The sequence below is a fragment of the Cetorhinus maximus genome, chromosome 17 (assembly GCF_964194155.1).
Source record: "Cetorhinus maximus chromosome 17, sCetMax3.hap1.1, whole genome shotgun sequence".
NCBI classification, from domain to species: Eukaryota; Metazoa; Chordata; class Chondrichthyes; order Lamniformes; family Cetorhinidae; genus Cetorhinus; species Cetorhinus maximus.
Genome location: NC_135895.1, coordinates 43,861,854 through 43,878,362, shown reverse-complemented (window position 1 = coordinate 43,878,362; position 16,509 = coordinate 43,861,854). Strand labels below are relative to the sequence as shown.

Below are 16,509 nucleotides of genomic sequence, written 5' to 3'. Positions count from 1 at the left end.
AGTCTCATCTATGCATCCTGTGCCACCTTATGCCCACCCACATCCCCATGGCCCTTTTATAGTCCCTATGTCACATAGTGCCAACTCATGCCAATTGATGGCCCCCACCTACTACCCTTTGCCCTTACCCCCTCCATGCTAATTCATCTAGTATCCTTTGACAGTTCCTTGACACCTTTGACAGTTCCAATGGGTTTATACACTTTTTATGCACAATTATGTTTACTTATAACAATCCCAAAGGGTGCCTTACCATTTTAAAAAATTCATTCATGGAATGTGGCGTCACTGGCTAGGCCAGCATTTATTGCCCACCCCTGATTGCCCTTGAGAAGATGGTGGCAAGCTGCCTTCTTAAACCACTGCAGTCCATGCACCTCTCCCAAAGGGTGCCTTACCGCTCCCAAAGGTGTTCAGGGACCTGATCCAAAGAGGTACTTTACCTCTCCAAAGGGGTATCCTGGCTATCCAAATGAATCCACCAAGTTAAGACCTCCTCTTACCTGATCTAATCTGAACATTCCGGGTTTCACACTCCTGGCCTATCAGTGGAGGCAGCAGGTGATTTAAATGGTTCTCCTTCATGGCAAAAATTTAGGCCTATTACCATTTATAATAATTGGATCTTGTCAGTATTTGAAAAGAGAAGGCTGTTTTCTGCACCTTCAACAAATCCATTGGTTATGCCAAAGTCCAATAAGAGCTATGAATACATTTATAGTCAGTAACGTATGGTGCATAACTCTACAATGGATGTTTAACCTTATTCAATAATAGTTTTCATGTCATGAAATTCAGCCAGGTACATTATAGGAAGAGTGATGAGTAACAAACAAGAAGTGGGGAGTTGAATGAGAAAGGCAAAACTTCAAAATTGCAAGTAAGTGGTCTTGGAGATGGAGTAGGGTTAGGGAGCTAGATCCTCCACCACAATCCCACCAAAATGGGGTAGGATCTCAGTGGAAAATGAGAGAAAATTTCCAGCTGTGAGCTCCACCACTACCTTAATGCTGGCCTGGACTTCACATCCCCCGACTCCTTCTGGGACTATGACTCGCCATTCCTTCCCCAGCTACTGTCGACCCTGAGATCTACGGTTGATGGATCTAAGATCCTTCAACAGAAGTCCCTTTTGTGATCATGTCTCCTTCAAATCCAGGCCCCTGCATGAGGATCAGTTGCTGGTGGGGCCGACACATTTGCCAAATTCCTGATCATCGGGGCTCTTCCTTTAACTGTTCAGCTACTTTTTCTGGGTGATGGTGAGCTCCCTCTGATTGGCGGAAATTCTGTAAGGAATCTAGTCTGCATGTCAAATGACCCCTGACACAGAGCGTTGGCCAGAGTTAGGATAGAGTATCATTTCAAAATAAATTACATCACAAATCAATTACTTTGTAGTGTAAACACCTTTCAGAGTAGCTGAATCCTGGCATTTATCCCTTATACTCTGATGTACTAATTTACATACCATGTGATTTGGTAAATCATAGGCAAGAAAACTACATAAGGTGTCACCATAAGTCAGAAGTGCCAGCAGATAAATCGGCCATCTACTTTTCACAGTAAATTTCAGGAAAGAAAGGCAACCTAATAAAGGCTTCGGCCATAATACATTGAGGGGCTGGAAAATTTGTAGAACCTCCTCAGGCTGTATGCCTATATGTAAATATCAAGAGCCTTACAATTGTATTGAGGCACCTCAGAGTGAAACATGCTGCATGGAGAAAAGTTGAATATTATTGCACTTCCTGTAATATTCAATTTGAAATGTTTTGGAATGTACTTTTACAATTTTATGAATAAAGTATATTTTGGGGGGAAAATTATGAAGGGGCTCGGTAGAGTAGATGTGGAGAAATTGTTTTCACTTGTGGGTGAGTCCATAATAAGGGGACACAAATATAAGATAGGCACGAACAAATCAAATAAAGAATTTAGTTGAAAGTTCTTTGCACAGAGAATTGTGGGAATGTGAATCTTACTGCCACAAGGAATGGCTGAAGCAGTTTGCATTGGTGCATTAGCTTGATACATACATTCAGGAGCTTGGGATAAAGGGATATGGGAGCAAGGTGGGAACACATAATTTGTGGGAGAAGGCTTGTGTGGAGGATAAACATAGGTCATTTGGGCATCTTCCACAGCTCTGCATGGCGACTACAGTTATGTAATTAAAAACAAATTGTAATTTAGTCAGTTCTTCTGTTAGTTCAATGGTTCTTTACCCTATAAAATGAGGAACTGTTTTGTTGGCCAAGTGACCACTTTTTGTGCTTTTCCACACTCCCAAGAGTTTTTACAATGTTGAACATGCAATTAACTACAATTGTTGCATGATTGTACATATAATAATTATCTATTTAGAATATGCCAGAGGGAGAACCAGGATCTTAATTGCCAGATAATAAACCTAAAAGTCAATGGTTGTAAGTCACAATGACATATCAGCAGTTAAGAATAACCATAATCTCAATACCATTTCACAAAAGGGTAGGTTTGTAGGTATGTTTACATAGTTGTTATGTTGCTGGATGAATCATCCAGAGTCCTGGACAAATGATTCAAAGACATGATTTCAAGTCCCACCATGTTTACTGGGGAATTTAAATTCAGTTCATTAAATAAATCTGGAATTAAGAAGCTAGCATCAGTTATGGTGATCACGAAACCACTGGATCGTTGTTAAAACCCCATCTTGGTTCACTAATGTGCTTTTGGACAAAGGAAGGAAAACTGCATTCCTTACCCAGTCTGATCGACATATGACTCCAGCAGTGTGGTTGACATTTAATTTCTCTCTGAAATGGCCTAGGAAGCCACATAGTAGAATTCAAGAAGGCCATTCACCACCAACTTCTCAAGAGCAATTAGGCACAGGACATAAATGCTGGCCTTGGCATCAATGCCCACATCCCGTTAATGAATTTAAAAAAGACTAAACATGATTTTCATTAAAAATTACAGCAGGCACCTCCACATAAGAATCATGGCACCAGAAGTTCAGAGTACAAACTACATGGGCCTAAAGAAAGGCTACACCTGGAGGCCCCAGGTAAGATAGATGAGACAAACTTCAGTGTTGGCTCTGTGCTCAAGTAGCATATATTCAGAAGGTGTGATGCTTAGCTACAACTTCAGGTAAAACCGTTAAGGAACTACCAAGACATTCCTCAAACTGTTTATTTGAAATGATTGTAATAGCTCACTCCAGTTAATTTAATCGCTAGTTACTTGCACTGAATTATGCATTTGACTATTGAGTTTCCTGTTGGAGATGAAGATGGGTCAACTCACCCAATGGACAATTCAAGAGCAGCATTTCTACTGGTCTTTAAAGAGATCACCAACTGGCAAGTTAATTATTGCTATTTATCATCAGGAATAATGTATAAGAAAATATAAGGAAGGGCTGAGGGAATTGTTTAAGAAAGGTAAACACAAGTGAATGTATTGGCAGAGTGAAGAGAGGGAAAAAAATACAGCTTAAACTCACCAGTCCTGCACTGCATTAAAGGATTCTTGATTGGCAATGTCGTACATAAGTATGAAGCCCATGGCTCCTCTGTAATAAGCAGTAGTAATGGTTCTGTATCGCTCTTGACCAGCTGTGTCCTGTAAAACAAATTTCTGTGTTAATACAGGGTAATATAGTTGAATGCTGAATAATGGGACAAAAGGCAAACTTGGAGTTCCTCACTATTTCAAAGATCACAGTTAACATAAAACAAAAATTGGTCAAGCAAAGTGATTTAAATTTTGAAAGCAAAACCAGAACATTCTCCCCGTTATTATTACTCAAGATTCATTTGTATCTTCAGATGATGGTTCAGACATCTAGGGTGGGGGTGTGGAGGTAGGTGCGAGGGGATCAAGAAAGTAGACTTTGTAGAAAGTGAAACAAAAACTACTGAACAAAATTCTTTGACTGGGGATTTCTAATGTAGAGGCCTTAAATAACACCAGAGCTTTGCCATCATCAGTTCATATAAAAGGGGAAGAAGGAATGTATTTTGAAATAAGATGGATCCTTGAAATTATTTAATGGGAGATTTTGACCAACCAAATATAAACTGAGAATACCCAACTGATTTAGTCAAATTGTCAAGTGTAGTTCATGATTGCTTCATAACTCTATTCTTCAAGGAATCCATAATAGTCAGTTCTCAGCTCAGTTTCATAATGGTAAGTGAGTCTGATAGCATGAAGGAAATGGATTTTGAGACAGCTCTGGGTGATAGGAACCATAACATGATTGAGTTTAATATAATCTAGAATTCAACACTACATAGGGTCAACACTTAAGTGAGCAATTTTTAAAAATCCAATTATAAAGCATGAGGTCAAAACTAAAGCAGGCTGACTGGGGAAATTGTTAATACCTCAGTTGAAAGCAAATTAAGTATAGTCACAGATATGCGGAGAAAGATTTAGCACATGTGTGTGGCTAAGATTAGCAAGCATGGAATCAAAAATATGAACTTAAATGGATCGACAAAATAATTCAAGTGAAATAAGGACGAAAAGTAAGCTTCACAAAAGACTGCAGAAAGAAGGTTGAAGGTGTTCACTTGGAAGAATACAATACCGGAAACTTCATAAACATGGTAAGCAGAGTGCAAGGAAAGGACTAAAACTGCAATGCCAAGAAATTTCTTTAATTGGGGGGAGCTGAATCTTGAACAGGCCAGATCCCACCATTTTTTTTTAATGAGCATTCTCCAAAGGATCCTTTTAAATGTTGCAGATAAGGCAGGGCAGAGTGCACACACCAAACACTCCATTCACTTGGGAATTGCAATCTGAGTCCTACAACCAGAGCAGGACCCCAAAATGCATATTCAGTCCACCCACTCCCCCCAACCACCAGCCGTGGCTCAGGCAGGCAGGCTCCTTGCCTGTTCACTTGAAAATTGCTACAGGCAGACTTCGAGCATCAATGGAGCGCCTGAGATGTCCCTCTGATTTCAATACTGTTTGCCTGTTTTCAAGCTGGAAAGAGGCAGCCATACCTTGAAAACCTTTCCTTTGGTTTACAAACATACAAACATAGAAATTAGGAGCAGGCCCCTCGGGCCTACTCTGCCATTCAATAAGATCATGAATGATCTGATTGTGGCCTCAACTCCACATTCAATGATAATATTTTATTTTGCATTTAGAATTTAACATCCCACACATCAGTTACAATGTTTTTCAAAGAGCATTACCCTGATCCAGAGATTATATGAGCAGCAGCTTCTAACAAAGTCCAAAATACGAACTTGACTGAAATAAAGATTAAGTTCAATATATTAGTGGCTACCTCTTAAAAAAAAATTGCAAAACAAAAATGTATAAACCTCTATTACAGTGGAATGTTTGATTTAAAGATTTTTTTCTTTCATGCAAATTCTTGAAAGCAGAATAATAGTTTTATGATTATAGTCACAACTAGAGATTTGTTACTGTCTCATAATTTTTGGTGGAAAAGGAACAAGCTAGGCAATTTCTCATTTCTCATACAAAGATTTCTCCCCTTGTTGATTAAGGATTGATTTTTTTTTTAACATTTAGGTATGAAAGCAGGAGGATGAGGAAAGTTTTTATGTAGTTTTGACCAATTAGTACTTAATCATTAGTAATAAATATATGTGGGAGAGATTTTTCTATGATAGATCTTGTTAATTAACAGCAGAGCCAAATAAACCTCCTCTGGAAAGGTCATTTCCTTCACATGATCAAGTTTTGTATTTCCTTATCTATGATTTTTAATTCATCTGTTTCCTGATGATAACATTTTTCTCAACAGACCTCTGTTGTGCTGGTACTGACTGTCACTATGGGAACTGTCTGGAAGAGGCCAAGCTCTGCATGCACACAAAGAAGACAACAGAATGCAGTCTGCACTCAGTCATGTTTTGCGGCTAAACACAAACCTTTGCCTCCGATATTGAAGCTCACTTTTTTTTTCAAAACACTGGGTATGTTCAAATAAGGCAATTGAATATACTGCTCCTTTTCCTACCTAATAAAATGCTTGCTTATTTTTCAGTTTTCAGTTCTGACAAAAGACATGGGTCTGAAAGGTTACAGATGCTGAATAACTTTGTTTTTCCCCCAGCATTTTCTACATTTTTCTGATTTCCATTTATCTTCCTTTTCTATTTCTGCAGTCATTATGCAAAATGTTATTGCCCATCTAGCCACAGAGGATAAATCAACACTTATACACAAATCCTCATGTATACTGTAAGCACTTGCCATAAGACCAAGTATAATCAACTGAACTTTCTGATTATCCACATGCATTTTTGGGATAAGCAGGAGACACTCAGGCCTGCAGCATAAACACTCTAAACCTTGTATACTACTAAACTGCAATAATCAATGACATAAAACATAAGAACATATGAGATTACGAAGAGCCAGTCCACTGAACTCACTCTTTTCAACAGACCATACGTGCAAATATGCATTGTCTCCCTAGGTTGAAGGTTTATTTTCAAATTAATTGATTAACCACTATGTTAGTTTAGTGCACAAACGAATTGCATATGAACTTGTCACCACAGGATTGAGCATATCAATGCACAAAATATACAAGATTAATGATTAATTTAGTAGCATTAATCGTTATGGAGGGATATGATGTAACTGCTGCCATGGAGAACTGGCTTACACTCAGACAGGACTAGAAAGTTAGCATTCCTACATTTTCAGGAGAGAAAAAGGGTGGGTGGAGTGCCAACATTAATAATTAGTTCTATCACAGCACTCGAATGTAAGGATGGCAGAAGGAGTTCAATGTAGGGAAGTGTGAGGTCATTTGGACTGGAGAAAGACAAATTAGAATATTTTATTAATGGTGACAGAGTAGTTGCTGTGGAGGAGCAAAGAGATTTAGGTGTCCATGTACACGAATCATTAAAAGCTAGTGCACTGTTTCAAAAACATATTGAAAAGGCTAATAGAACATTGGTCTTTATCTCAAGGTACTTGGTACAAAAGTGAGGAAGTGACATTTCATTTGTTGGTCACATGCCATTTGTAGTACTGTCTTTAGCTATTGATACTGTGCCTCAGTAAAAATATATTGGTCTTGGTGTGGTACAGCGCAGATTCACCAATACAGTGGAGCTTAAAGGGTTAAATCATGGGTGTACTTTGTATAAATTTTGCTTGTATTTTTGTGTTTAGAAAGTTGATGTGCGATCTATTTGAAATGTTTAAATTGATTAGAAACAGGTTACAAAATTCTACTTCTTAGCGTCTGTTCATCGCATTACGGGCTGGATTTAATACTAAAGCTAATGCACGGCGGGAACCATGGCAGTTTTAGTTGTGGGAGAGGCCCCATGTCAGTCTCTAGGCAACAGCAAAATCTCCCCCGAGTGGGTGGAAGGGACTAACATGGTATTCCTGGCCAGTGGTGGTGGAATGTCAATTAGGCTCATTAATAAGCAAATTGACACCCACTATCCTTGAGCCTACTGCAATTCAATGGTAGCTCAGGAATTAAATGGGAGCCGCATAGTTTTCCCGTATCTCCTGAAGGCCGCCCAACAAATCCTGTTAGGTTTGTCATATGGGGGCTGGAGGATGCGGGGAGGGGGGGGTGTCCTGTGTCATCAGGCACCTCGGTGCCTGATTAGAGGGACCTAGTATTGGGAAGGGGGGTGTTGTTCAAAGCCACTCCCTAACCCACCTTCCGCCCACTCCCACTTTGCCTACCTCGCAATCCCCACCCTGCTTTTGGCCTGGGGTCCCTTGGCTGGGCCTCTGTTGAGTGCATTATTGGCAGCTGCCACTGCTCCCCCCGTGGCACTGACAGCAATGAAGAGCTGCTGGCAGCTCTCAGTGGGCAGGCCTTGCACTGCCAAGATCCTGAAACCTGACAGTGGCCTTAAGGGCACTTAATACCATCGGGTCACCCCATGGAAACTGATGGGGGTTCCCCGCCAGTTCTCCGACCAATGAGCGAGATCCCTGTAGGGCCAACTAAATATCGCGCTATGAATGCTGTTCTGGCTATAAAATGGAGCCCAATGCATGGCACAGATATTTCTGCTGCGAACCATGCTGAATGCCTTTCTGTTGAGTGAGGAAGACCCCTGCTCATTATAATCCAATTTGGAACCTTCCATAAAGTTTGCTAGGCTGTTGAAATTGCAAAAATGACCCCTTGGCAGCCATCTTACAGTTCACCAGGTTCCATTTTAAAAGGAATATAATTTTTGAAAAAAATAGTAGTATCTTCATGCCTTCATTAATAGAGGAAATGGCTGAGGTGCAGCACTGATCCTTGTGGGGCATCACTCGTCAGTTCCTTCCAATTTGCGTACATACCCACTATCCCTACTTTAGCTTCTACCAACACAAAAAGGAAAATACTGTGCATGCTGGAAATCAAATGAAAACAGAAAATGTTAGGAATATCAACCAGTCCGGCAGTATCTGTGAAGAGAGAGACTGAGATAAAATTTTAGGTCTGTGAGCTTTCATCAGAACTCATGATGAAGGTCACTAACTTGAAACATTGGGGAGAATTTTCTCCCCATTGGGGGGGCTGAGCGGGAGTGGGCGGGCGTCAGCCGATCGCAACCCGCGATTGGATCCGCGCCGCCATTTTACATTAAGGCCCACCCAGCATGACATGCACCGGGAAGCTCTGTGCGGGTGGGTGGGGGGGAGGCTGAGTCTGGGCCTGTGCGCTTTCGCACATGCATGCAAAAGAGCGCAGAAATCTTCGAGGCACAGAGCCTCCTCAGGGAGATTAGTTTGATTAAAAAAAAAATTATTCAGACATGTCCCCTATGAGCTGGGACATGTCAAATGAATTTTAATAAAAAATTTTATTCAATTTATAAACACTTCATGAAACCTCATCCACCCGTGGATGAGGTTTCATGATAAATGCGAAGGCCGCCTGGGCTCTTCGCCTGCCCGCCAACCTTAAGGTCGGACGGACAGTCCAGGCAATTAGTTTAACAAGCTGTTAAATGGCCTTAATAGGCCTTTGACAGTTCATTCGGCGCGCAGCCGACTCTGGTGCGCACCCGCTGAACTGAAGATCAGAATGATGCGCGGTGACGTCGGGACGCACGCCCGACATCACCGTGTGTCATTTTACGCGTCGGTGAGCAGGGCCCGCCCCCGCATGCCAACCAGAAGATTCAGGCCATTAACTCTGTTTCTCTATCGACAGATGCTGCCAGACCTGCTGAGCATTTTCTGCTTTCTCTCTATCCACCATCGCCTAACCAATCTGCTTTTCAGATCAATAATTTGCCTTCAAGTTTGCTTAATGCTGCAGACAAAATAAGGATAGACAGCTTATTTAACCCTTTAACCCCTCTCATCCCATTTATGGTTTCCAATCTGTTGTCTGTGAATTTTAAAATCTGTATAAATTCACTTTCTTTTCAAATAGTACCTTGAAACATTATCCTGTCTGTGAAGAAATAAAAGATCAAAGGTCCCAAAAATGTGCCCAACACTGAAGGACATGGATAAACAGAAATACTTAGGTGTTCAAATATATAATTGCCTCCAAGTGAGTGCAGGTGTATGAAGCCAACAGAATTTTAGTTTTATAATTAAAGACAAAAGATTAAAACAATTGTGATGAACTTATATGGCACATTGTCTAGGCCATAGTTAGAATATTGTGTAGTTTTGGACACCCATTAACGAAAAGGCATTAAAGCTATGTAGAATGTATCAGACTTATTTACCAGGACGGTGACAGAGACAGGAAGCTTTCATAATGACTTGAGATACTGGAACTCTTTCCACTGAAGCAGAGGAAGCTAAGAGATGTAATGGAAGTTTGTAAAATTATGATATCCGATACAGTGAATGATCAAGACATTTTCCTCTGGTTGGGAGTCAGTGATGAAGGATCAGCAATTTAAAATTATTAAAATTAAAAATGAGGTCAATATCTTCACACACAGACTTTGTTGGAGCATTAAATTGGGGACTGTTTAACACAGAGACAATTTTATCTTCTAAAGCGAAATTAGATAAAAATTTGAAACAGAGAAAGATGCAGGGGTGTGGGAGAGGAGATTTGATAGGGCTGTTTAAAATCATGAGGGTCTAGACAGAGTAGATAGAGAGAAACTGTTCCCATTGGCAGAAGGATTGAGAACCAGATTTAAGGTGGTTGGAAAAGAACGAAGGGCAGCATGATGAAAAACATTTTTTTAAAAAATGCAGCGAGTGGTTAGGATCTGGAATGCACTGCCTGAAAGTATGGAGGAGGCAGATTCAAATGGGAATTGGATACGCACTCGAAAAGAAAAAAATTTGCAGGACCAAAGGGCAGGGTAGTAGAACTAAAACAAAAACAGCTGGAAAAACTCAGCAAGTCTGACAGCATCTGTGGAAAGGAATACAGTTAAGATTTCGAGTCCGTATGACTCTTCATACGAAATGTTAACTGTATTCCTCTCCGCAGATGCTGTCAGACCTGCTGAGTTTTTCCAGCTATTTTTGTTTTTGTTTCAGATTTCCAGCATCCGCAGTATTTTGCTTTTAGGGTAGTAGAACTAATTGACTAGCTCTTGCAGAGAGCTAGCATGTACATGACAGGTCGAATAGCCTCCTTCTGTGCTGTAACCATTCTATGATTCTTTGGGACAGAGCAAGACCATGGATTAATTTTATTATTATTATTTGAGGACTCGAAACGTCAACTTTGTTCCTCTCCGCCGATGCTGCCAGACCTGCTGGGTTTTTCCAGGTATTTCTATTTTTGTTTTGTGATTAATTTTATTTGTTCTAGCAGAGAGCCAGCACAGACGCAATGGGCCAAATTGTTTCCTTTTGTACTTTAAATATCTGGTTCTATGATTCTAATTGCTGAAAATCTAAAATAAAAACTCAAAACGCTGCAAGTATGCAGAAGGTCAGTCATCGTATAAAAATAGAAAAAGATAAATTATGGTACTTAGATGTATACCCTTCGTCAGAAATGAAACCCTACATCTGCTAAAGAATATATATGAAGATGAAGTGGTGTGTGACACCACTGCACAGAAAGTAATGAAATGGAAATTTGGTTAAAACCACGGGTGGCGCAGGCATACCATGGCAGTTTGGGGGGTGGGGAGGTCACATCTAAGGACCAGTGCCATAAAACTCTGCCCCCATCTTCTGTCTACACAGCAGCATAGGTCAAAGATAGTGCTATAACACTGTACTGATTTGGAAAGATAATAAATAATAATAAGGAATGCTACACAAACAAAATCTACTGATGCAATGTTCAATCCTCATGTGGCATTAGCACTGCATATAAAACAGTTACAATATAAAGTACATTCCATTTGTGTGAATGGGCAAAAGCAATATTTCTACAATCTTCTCCCCTGATCAATGCTAGTTCATATTGTTAATACAATGTATACGTGTGGTAGCCACAAGGAAGCTTAGGGCAGAATTTTCGGGTTGGCGAGTGGGGGCGGGGCCCGCTGAAGTGTAAAATGACGTGCGATGATGTCGGGCGTGCGTCCCGATATCATCACTATTTCGTTTGGCGGGTGCACGCCGGAGTCAGCTGTGCGCCCGCCGAAATGTCAACGGCCAATAAAGGCCATTAAGAAATCAGTTAAAGCAGTTAAGAATGCTGCCCGTCCAACCTTCAGGTTGGCGGGCAGGCGAAGAGCCCAGGCAGCCTTCGCATTTTTCATGGAACCTCATCCACGGACGGAATGAGGTTTCATGAAGTGTTTAAAAATTGAATTAATTTTTTAAAAAAAATTCATTGTCATGTCCCAGCTCATGTGACACTGTCACATGCGGGGACATGTTTTAAAATTTTTACATTTCTTTATTTACACGTTTACAATTTAAACTAATCTCCCTGAGGCACCTCTGTGCCTCTGAGATTTCTACACTCTTTCGCGTGCATGCGTGGAAGAGCGCAGGCCCTGGCTCAGGGAATCACTGCTTCCGGGCACGCGTCACGGGACGGGAGGAAAATTCTGCCCTTAATTTTGGCAGCTACAGTGGAATCTGTGCTAGCAGAAAACTGGACATTAGGTAAGTGATTGAATGTTACTATTTTTGTTAACATATGCAATTTAATTTTCTTCTGTAAATGTTGACTTCTTGATGCTTCAAATTGCAAATGCACCATATGATACAGAACTGACCCATTCTGATCTTTGCAATTAGCTGATCTCAGCTGGGGCAGCAGGAGGTGTTGCAGGGGAGTGGAGGGGGGAAATAGGGCAAAAATTCCAGTTCCTGATTGCTCTCTACTGACCCTTGTTAGAAAAGGTGTGTGTTGATGTCTGATAGGGAGAGAGTTAGTTTCAGCTGTGAATCCCACACTTCCAAATAGCATAGAAACATACAAATTAGGGGCAGGAATAGGACATTTGGCCCCTCGAGCCTGCTTTGTCATTCAATAAGATCATGGCTGATCTGATTGTGATTTCAACTCCACATTCATCCTACACTCAATAACCTTTGACTCCCTTGTTAGTCAAAAATCTATCTACCTCTGCCTTAAAAATATTCAATGACCCTGCCTCCACTGCTCTCGGAGAAGAGAGTTCCAAAGACTCACAACCCTCAAGAGAAAAAATTTCTTTTCATCTCTGTCTTAAATGGGGGGCCCCTTATTTTTAAACTGTATCCCCTGGTTCTATTTTCTCCCACAAGAGGAAACATCCTTTCAGCATCTACCCTGTCAAGTCCCCTTGCAATATGAATCATCTGGGAGATGGCTTCTCTGTAATGAAATGGAGCATAGTAAGTAGTAGGGATCAAAGAGAGGAGGAATCAGCATTTAAGAATAAATATATTGTAAGAAAGTAGTTATCCATTGAAGAACAGCCTAGAATGCAAAACTATAATTTCACAGTGCACAAAGGTGGTCAAATACTTGTGAAAAAATAAGGAGTATAACCAGGTATTCAAATAGAATCTTGACTCATCACATAATTACTGAACTGAACTCAAGCCTTCAGCATTCTCAGGATCTGGACTTCGGGGTTACAGATTGGCTCTTATACTTGACACCTTTTGACAAACTGTTACAAAATAAATGTGGCTGGCGCGTTCCATCTGTCAGTCCCTCCATTTCCCATCTGTCAGTCCTAATAGGATATTGAGAACCACATATTTCATTCACTGTCAGTATATTACAAACAGGTCGAGCAAGAAGAGAAATTTTGGAATGTTACAATAATTATTAATTTCCATGCTGAAGTCCAAATTAAAATTATAATGTATATGCATAAATATTCACAAATACGTATAAATGTATGCACAGTCTTGCAATCAAAAAAAAAATTGAAGCTACTTTCCCAAACTAGTCGACTAAAGCATCGAACGCATGACCTTAATTATACAGGCATGAAAACAAGTATTAATATGACAATGGATGGAATTATTATTTAATAAAGCTGGGGTGATTGACCAATCATGACTCTTGTGGTCATTGAGAACTTCACAATTTTCTCCAGCTAGAACCTCAGTAAATTAAAATACCTGCAATAACTCGCCATTCAAACCCACGGGCCAGAATTTTTAGCTTGTCAGGTGGGCGCACGCCCGACCCGAGCGAGTGTAAAATGACGCGAGTGATGTGTGGCGAGCGTCCCAACGTCATCACACACTTGCGCGATGTTTTGCTTGGCAGGCATGTGTGGGAGTCGGCAGCACGCCCACCGACAATTAACAGGCCTATTAACAAAAACAAAAATTGCTGGAAAAACTCAGCAGGTCTGACAGCATCTGTGGAGAGATAGACAGAGTTAACGTTTCGAGTCCGTATGACTCTTCTTCAGAACAGGCCTATTGAGGCCATTAAAGTCCCAATTGAATTAAATTTTTCGCTGCCTGTCCAACCTTGCGGTTGGCGGGCAGGCAAAAAGGCCAAGTGGCCTTTGGATTTTTTTAGGAAACCTCATCCATGGGCAGGATGAGGTTTCCAACAGCTATTAAAAATTAGATAAAAATGTAAGCATTTCATTAATAACGTTCCTGCTCATGTGACAGTCACATGAGGGGGCATTTTTTTTTAACAATTTAAAATTCTTTATTTTTATTTCTTAAAATCCTCATCTGCCTGAGGCAGCTCTGTGCCTCAGGGAGCTTTTCCTGCGCGTATGTGCGAAGTTTCCCGCTCGCTCTCCTCCCCCCCACACAGGCAGCGCTGAGCGCTGCAGCATGCATTTCACGCTGCACGCTGGGTGGGCCTCATTTGGTCCGCCAGCATGAAATCACGGTCAGGCCCTGATCGCGGGCGACGCTCAGCTTCCTGACTGCTCCCGCCTGCCCCCGCCCGACGAGGGCAAAATCCTGGCCATGATATAACAGTGGCCCTCACAGAACAATAATGGCCAAATTTACTACTTATTTTGAAAATGTAATAATCAAATTTTACTGTATGCAACTAAACATTCAGCTGCTGCTGCTGCACTTGGTTAAGAAGTTTCAGTACTAATAAAAGAAGTCAGTCTTTTAAATGTATTTATTGCTTCATTTTATTCAGACTTCCCAATTACCTAGTGAACAATTGAACTTATAAAACCTGTAGTATCACAAGATGGATCCCAGTTTGTGCTGAGTTATCTAATCTCAATCAGGGAAGCAGTCTGCAATGCTGCAACTGGTCTCAGCTTCCTCCGAGGGGGAGAAAAAGCAGCTTAGGCGTCCTGTCCTTGATTGACATTAAGTGACCCCTGCTGGAAAGCACAAATCTGTTAATGTTGTGTGAGAACAAGACCAAACTCAATGTGATACCCATTTTCCAAAAAAACCTGCAATCACTCACAGGCAGGCAGGAAGAGAGTAGGGGCATGTCCTGTGGCTCAGCTGATAGCACTCTTGCCTGCATCAGATGGTTGTGAGTTCAAGTCCTGCTCCAGGACATGAGCACAATAATCTGGGACAACTCCCTTATGCAGTACTGAGAGAGTGCTGCACTGTTGGAGGTGCCTTCTTTCAGATGATACATTAAACAGCCTCATCTGCCCTCTCAGGTGGACGTAAAAAATTCCATGGCACCATTTTAAAGAGCAGGGGATTTAACCCAGTATCCTAGCCAATGTTTATCTCTCAACCAACATCAGACAAACAGATTATCTAGTCATTATCACACTGCAGTTTGTGTGAGCTTGCTTTGTGCAAATTGGCTGCCATGTTTTCCTCATTGCAACAGTGCCTACACTTAAAGTACTTAATTGGCTGCAAAGACCTTTGAGACACCTGGTGGTTGTGAAAGATGCTCTATAAATGCAAGTCTTTCTTTCTTTCCTTTTCAATGATCAGGAAACCCAGAAACACCAGCAAGGTGGAGGTGCTGCTGAATTTAAAGGCAGGGCTTGATTTGAATTTTTAAATTCCGTTTCCCACAAATTGAAAGGCTGCTGGTTACAAGGTGGGAAAGCTTGTGGCACAAGGTGGTGGTCAGGGACCAATGACAGTGGTTCCCAACAATCAAGATGGAGCGGGGCTGGGCTCAATGCAGCAAGAAGGACGGGAGAGGTTTCAATAGTGGGAGAAACTGGGGGGGAGGGATGGAGATACAGATCAGGGGAAGTGAACATGGAAGGAAAATCACAAGGAGAGAGATTGTGGGATGGCAGAGATCATGAAGGGAGATCGTGGGGAGATATTGTATGTTCACCATATTAACAGAAAATGCTAGAAACACCAGGCTGTATCTGTAATCAACAATCTGCTCCACAATCTGATCATTTAAATCAAACAGAAGACTGACTGATGTTATGTGAGCACCATGTGCTGTCTCAAGACAAAAACTGGCAGCAGATATACATTTATTTTTTTGAACCATTGCTAGAAAAAATATTTTCCACGGTAAAATGAAAATCACCGGAAGAGAATAATTTGCTATTTTGTTGTATTTTTAATTAGGGTTAGTTTTCCTTTAATAATGTTTTGTTTTTTATTGATTAATTATTTGTCCTTAATTAACCCCTGTTGCTGTTTGGTGTATTTGGTTTCAGATTACTTTGGATTACAGAAGTATTGTACCGAGTCCTTCGATGGTTCTGAAAATGAGCAAAAGGAAGATGAAAATTTTTTTTTTTTTTTAAGGCCTCATTATCTATCTGATCCTTCCTTTGGATTTGAAATAATGAAACGCCTTATCTAATTCAGGTCTCTTCTTCCTCCTACAATCCTTTAAATCCCAAGCTTGGTGTCACCTAAACACAAACTCTTGGCTCGCTGTCTTTTCCTCTACTTTGTATTCCGACTTATTATTTCCTTCTGTGCAGCAACAGGAATCAATGGGCAATTGCATGGCATCATTTTTCTTTTGTGACATCCTTTATTCGCCAATGACTATGTGTAATTCTTAGGGGAAATTATAGACCACAAAACACCAAGGCCGGGATTTTCTTTTTGGCCATGCTGTGGTGGGTCCCGCCGCAGGCGATGCAGAGGCCCAGCCACAACTCCATTGACTCTCAGTGGGACTGGATGATCCCAGCAGCGGGCAGGGCTGGAAAATCCCACCCCAGGGGTCCGTCAAACTTAAAG

General features: G+C 41.1%; 1 protein-coding gene across 1 annotated transcript in view; it reads right to left on the bottom strand.

Annotated features, from left to right (window-relative positions):
- Positions 1-16,509, bottom strand: part of LOC144692359 (ras-related protein Rab-3B) — a 155,526-nt gene that overhangs the window by 27,317 nt on the left and 111,700 nt on the right. The window contains exon 3 of the mRNA XM_078561109.1: positions 3,497-3,615. Coding sequence (XP_078417235.1) covers positions 3,497-3,615 — 119 coding nt within the window. The remainder of the gene's footprint in view (positions 1-3,496; positions 3,616-16,509) is intronic.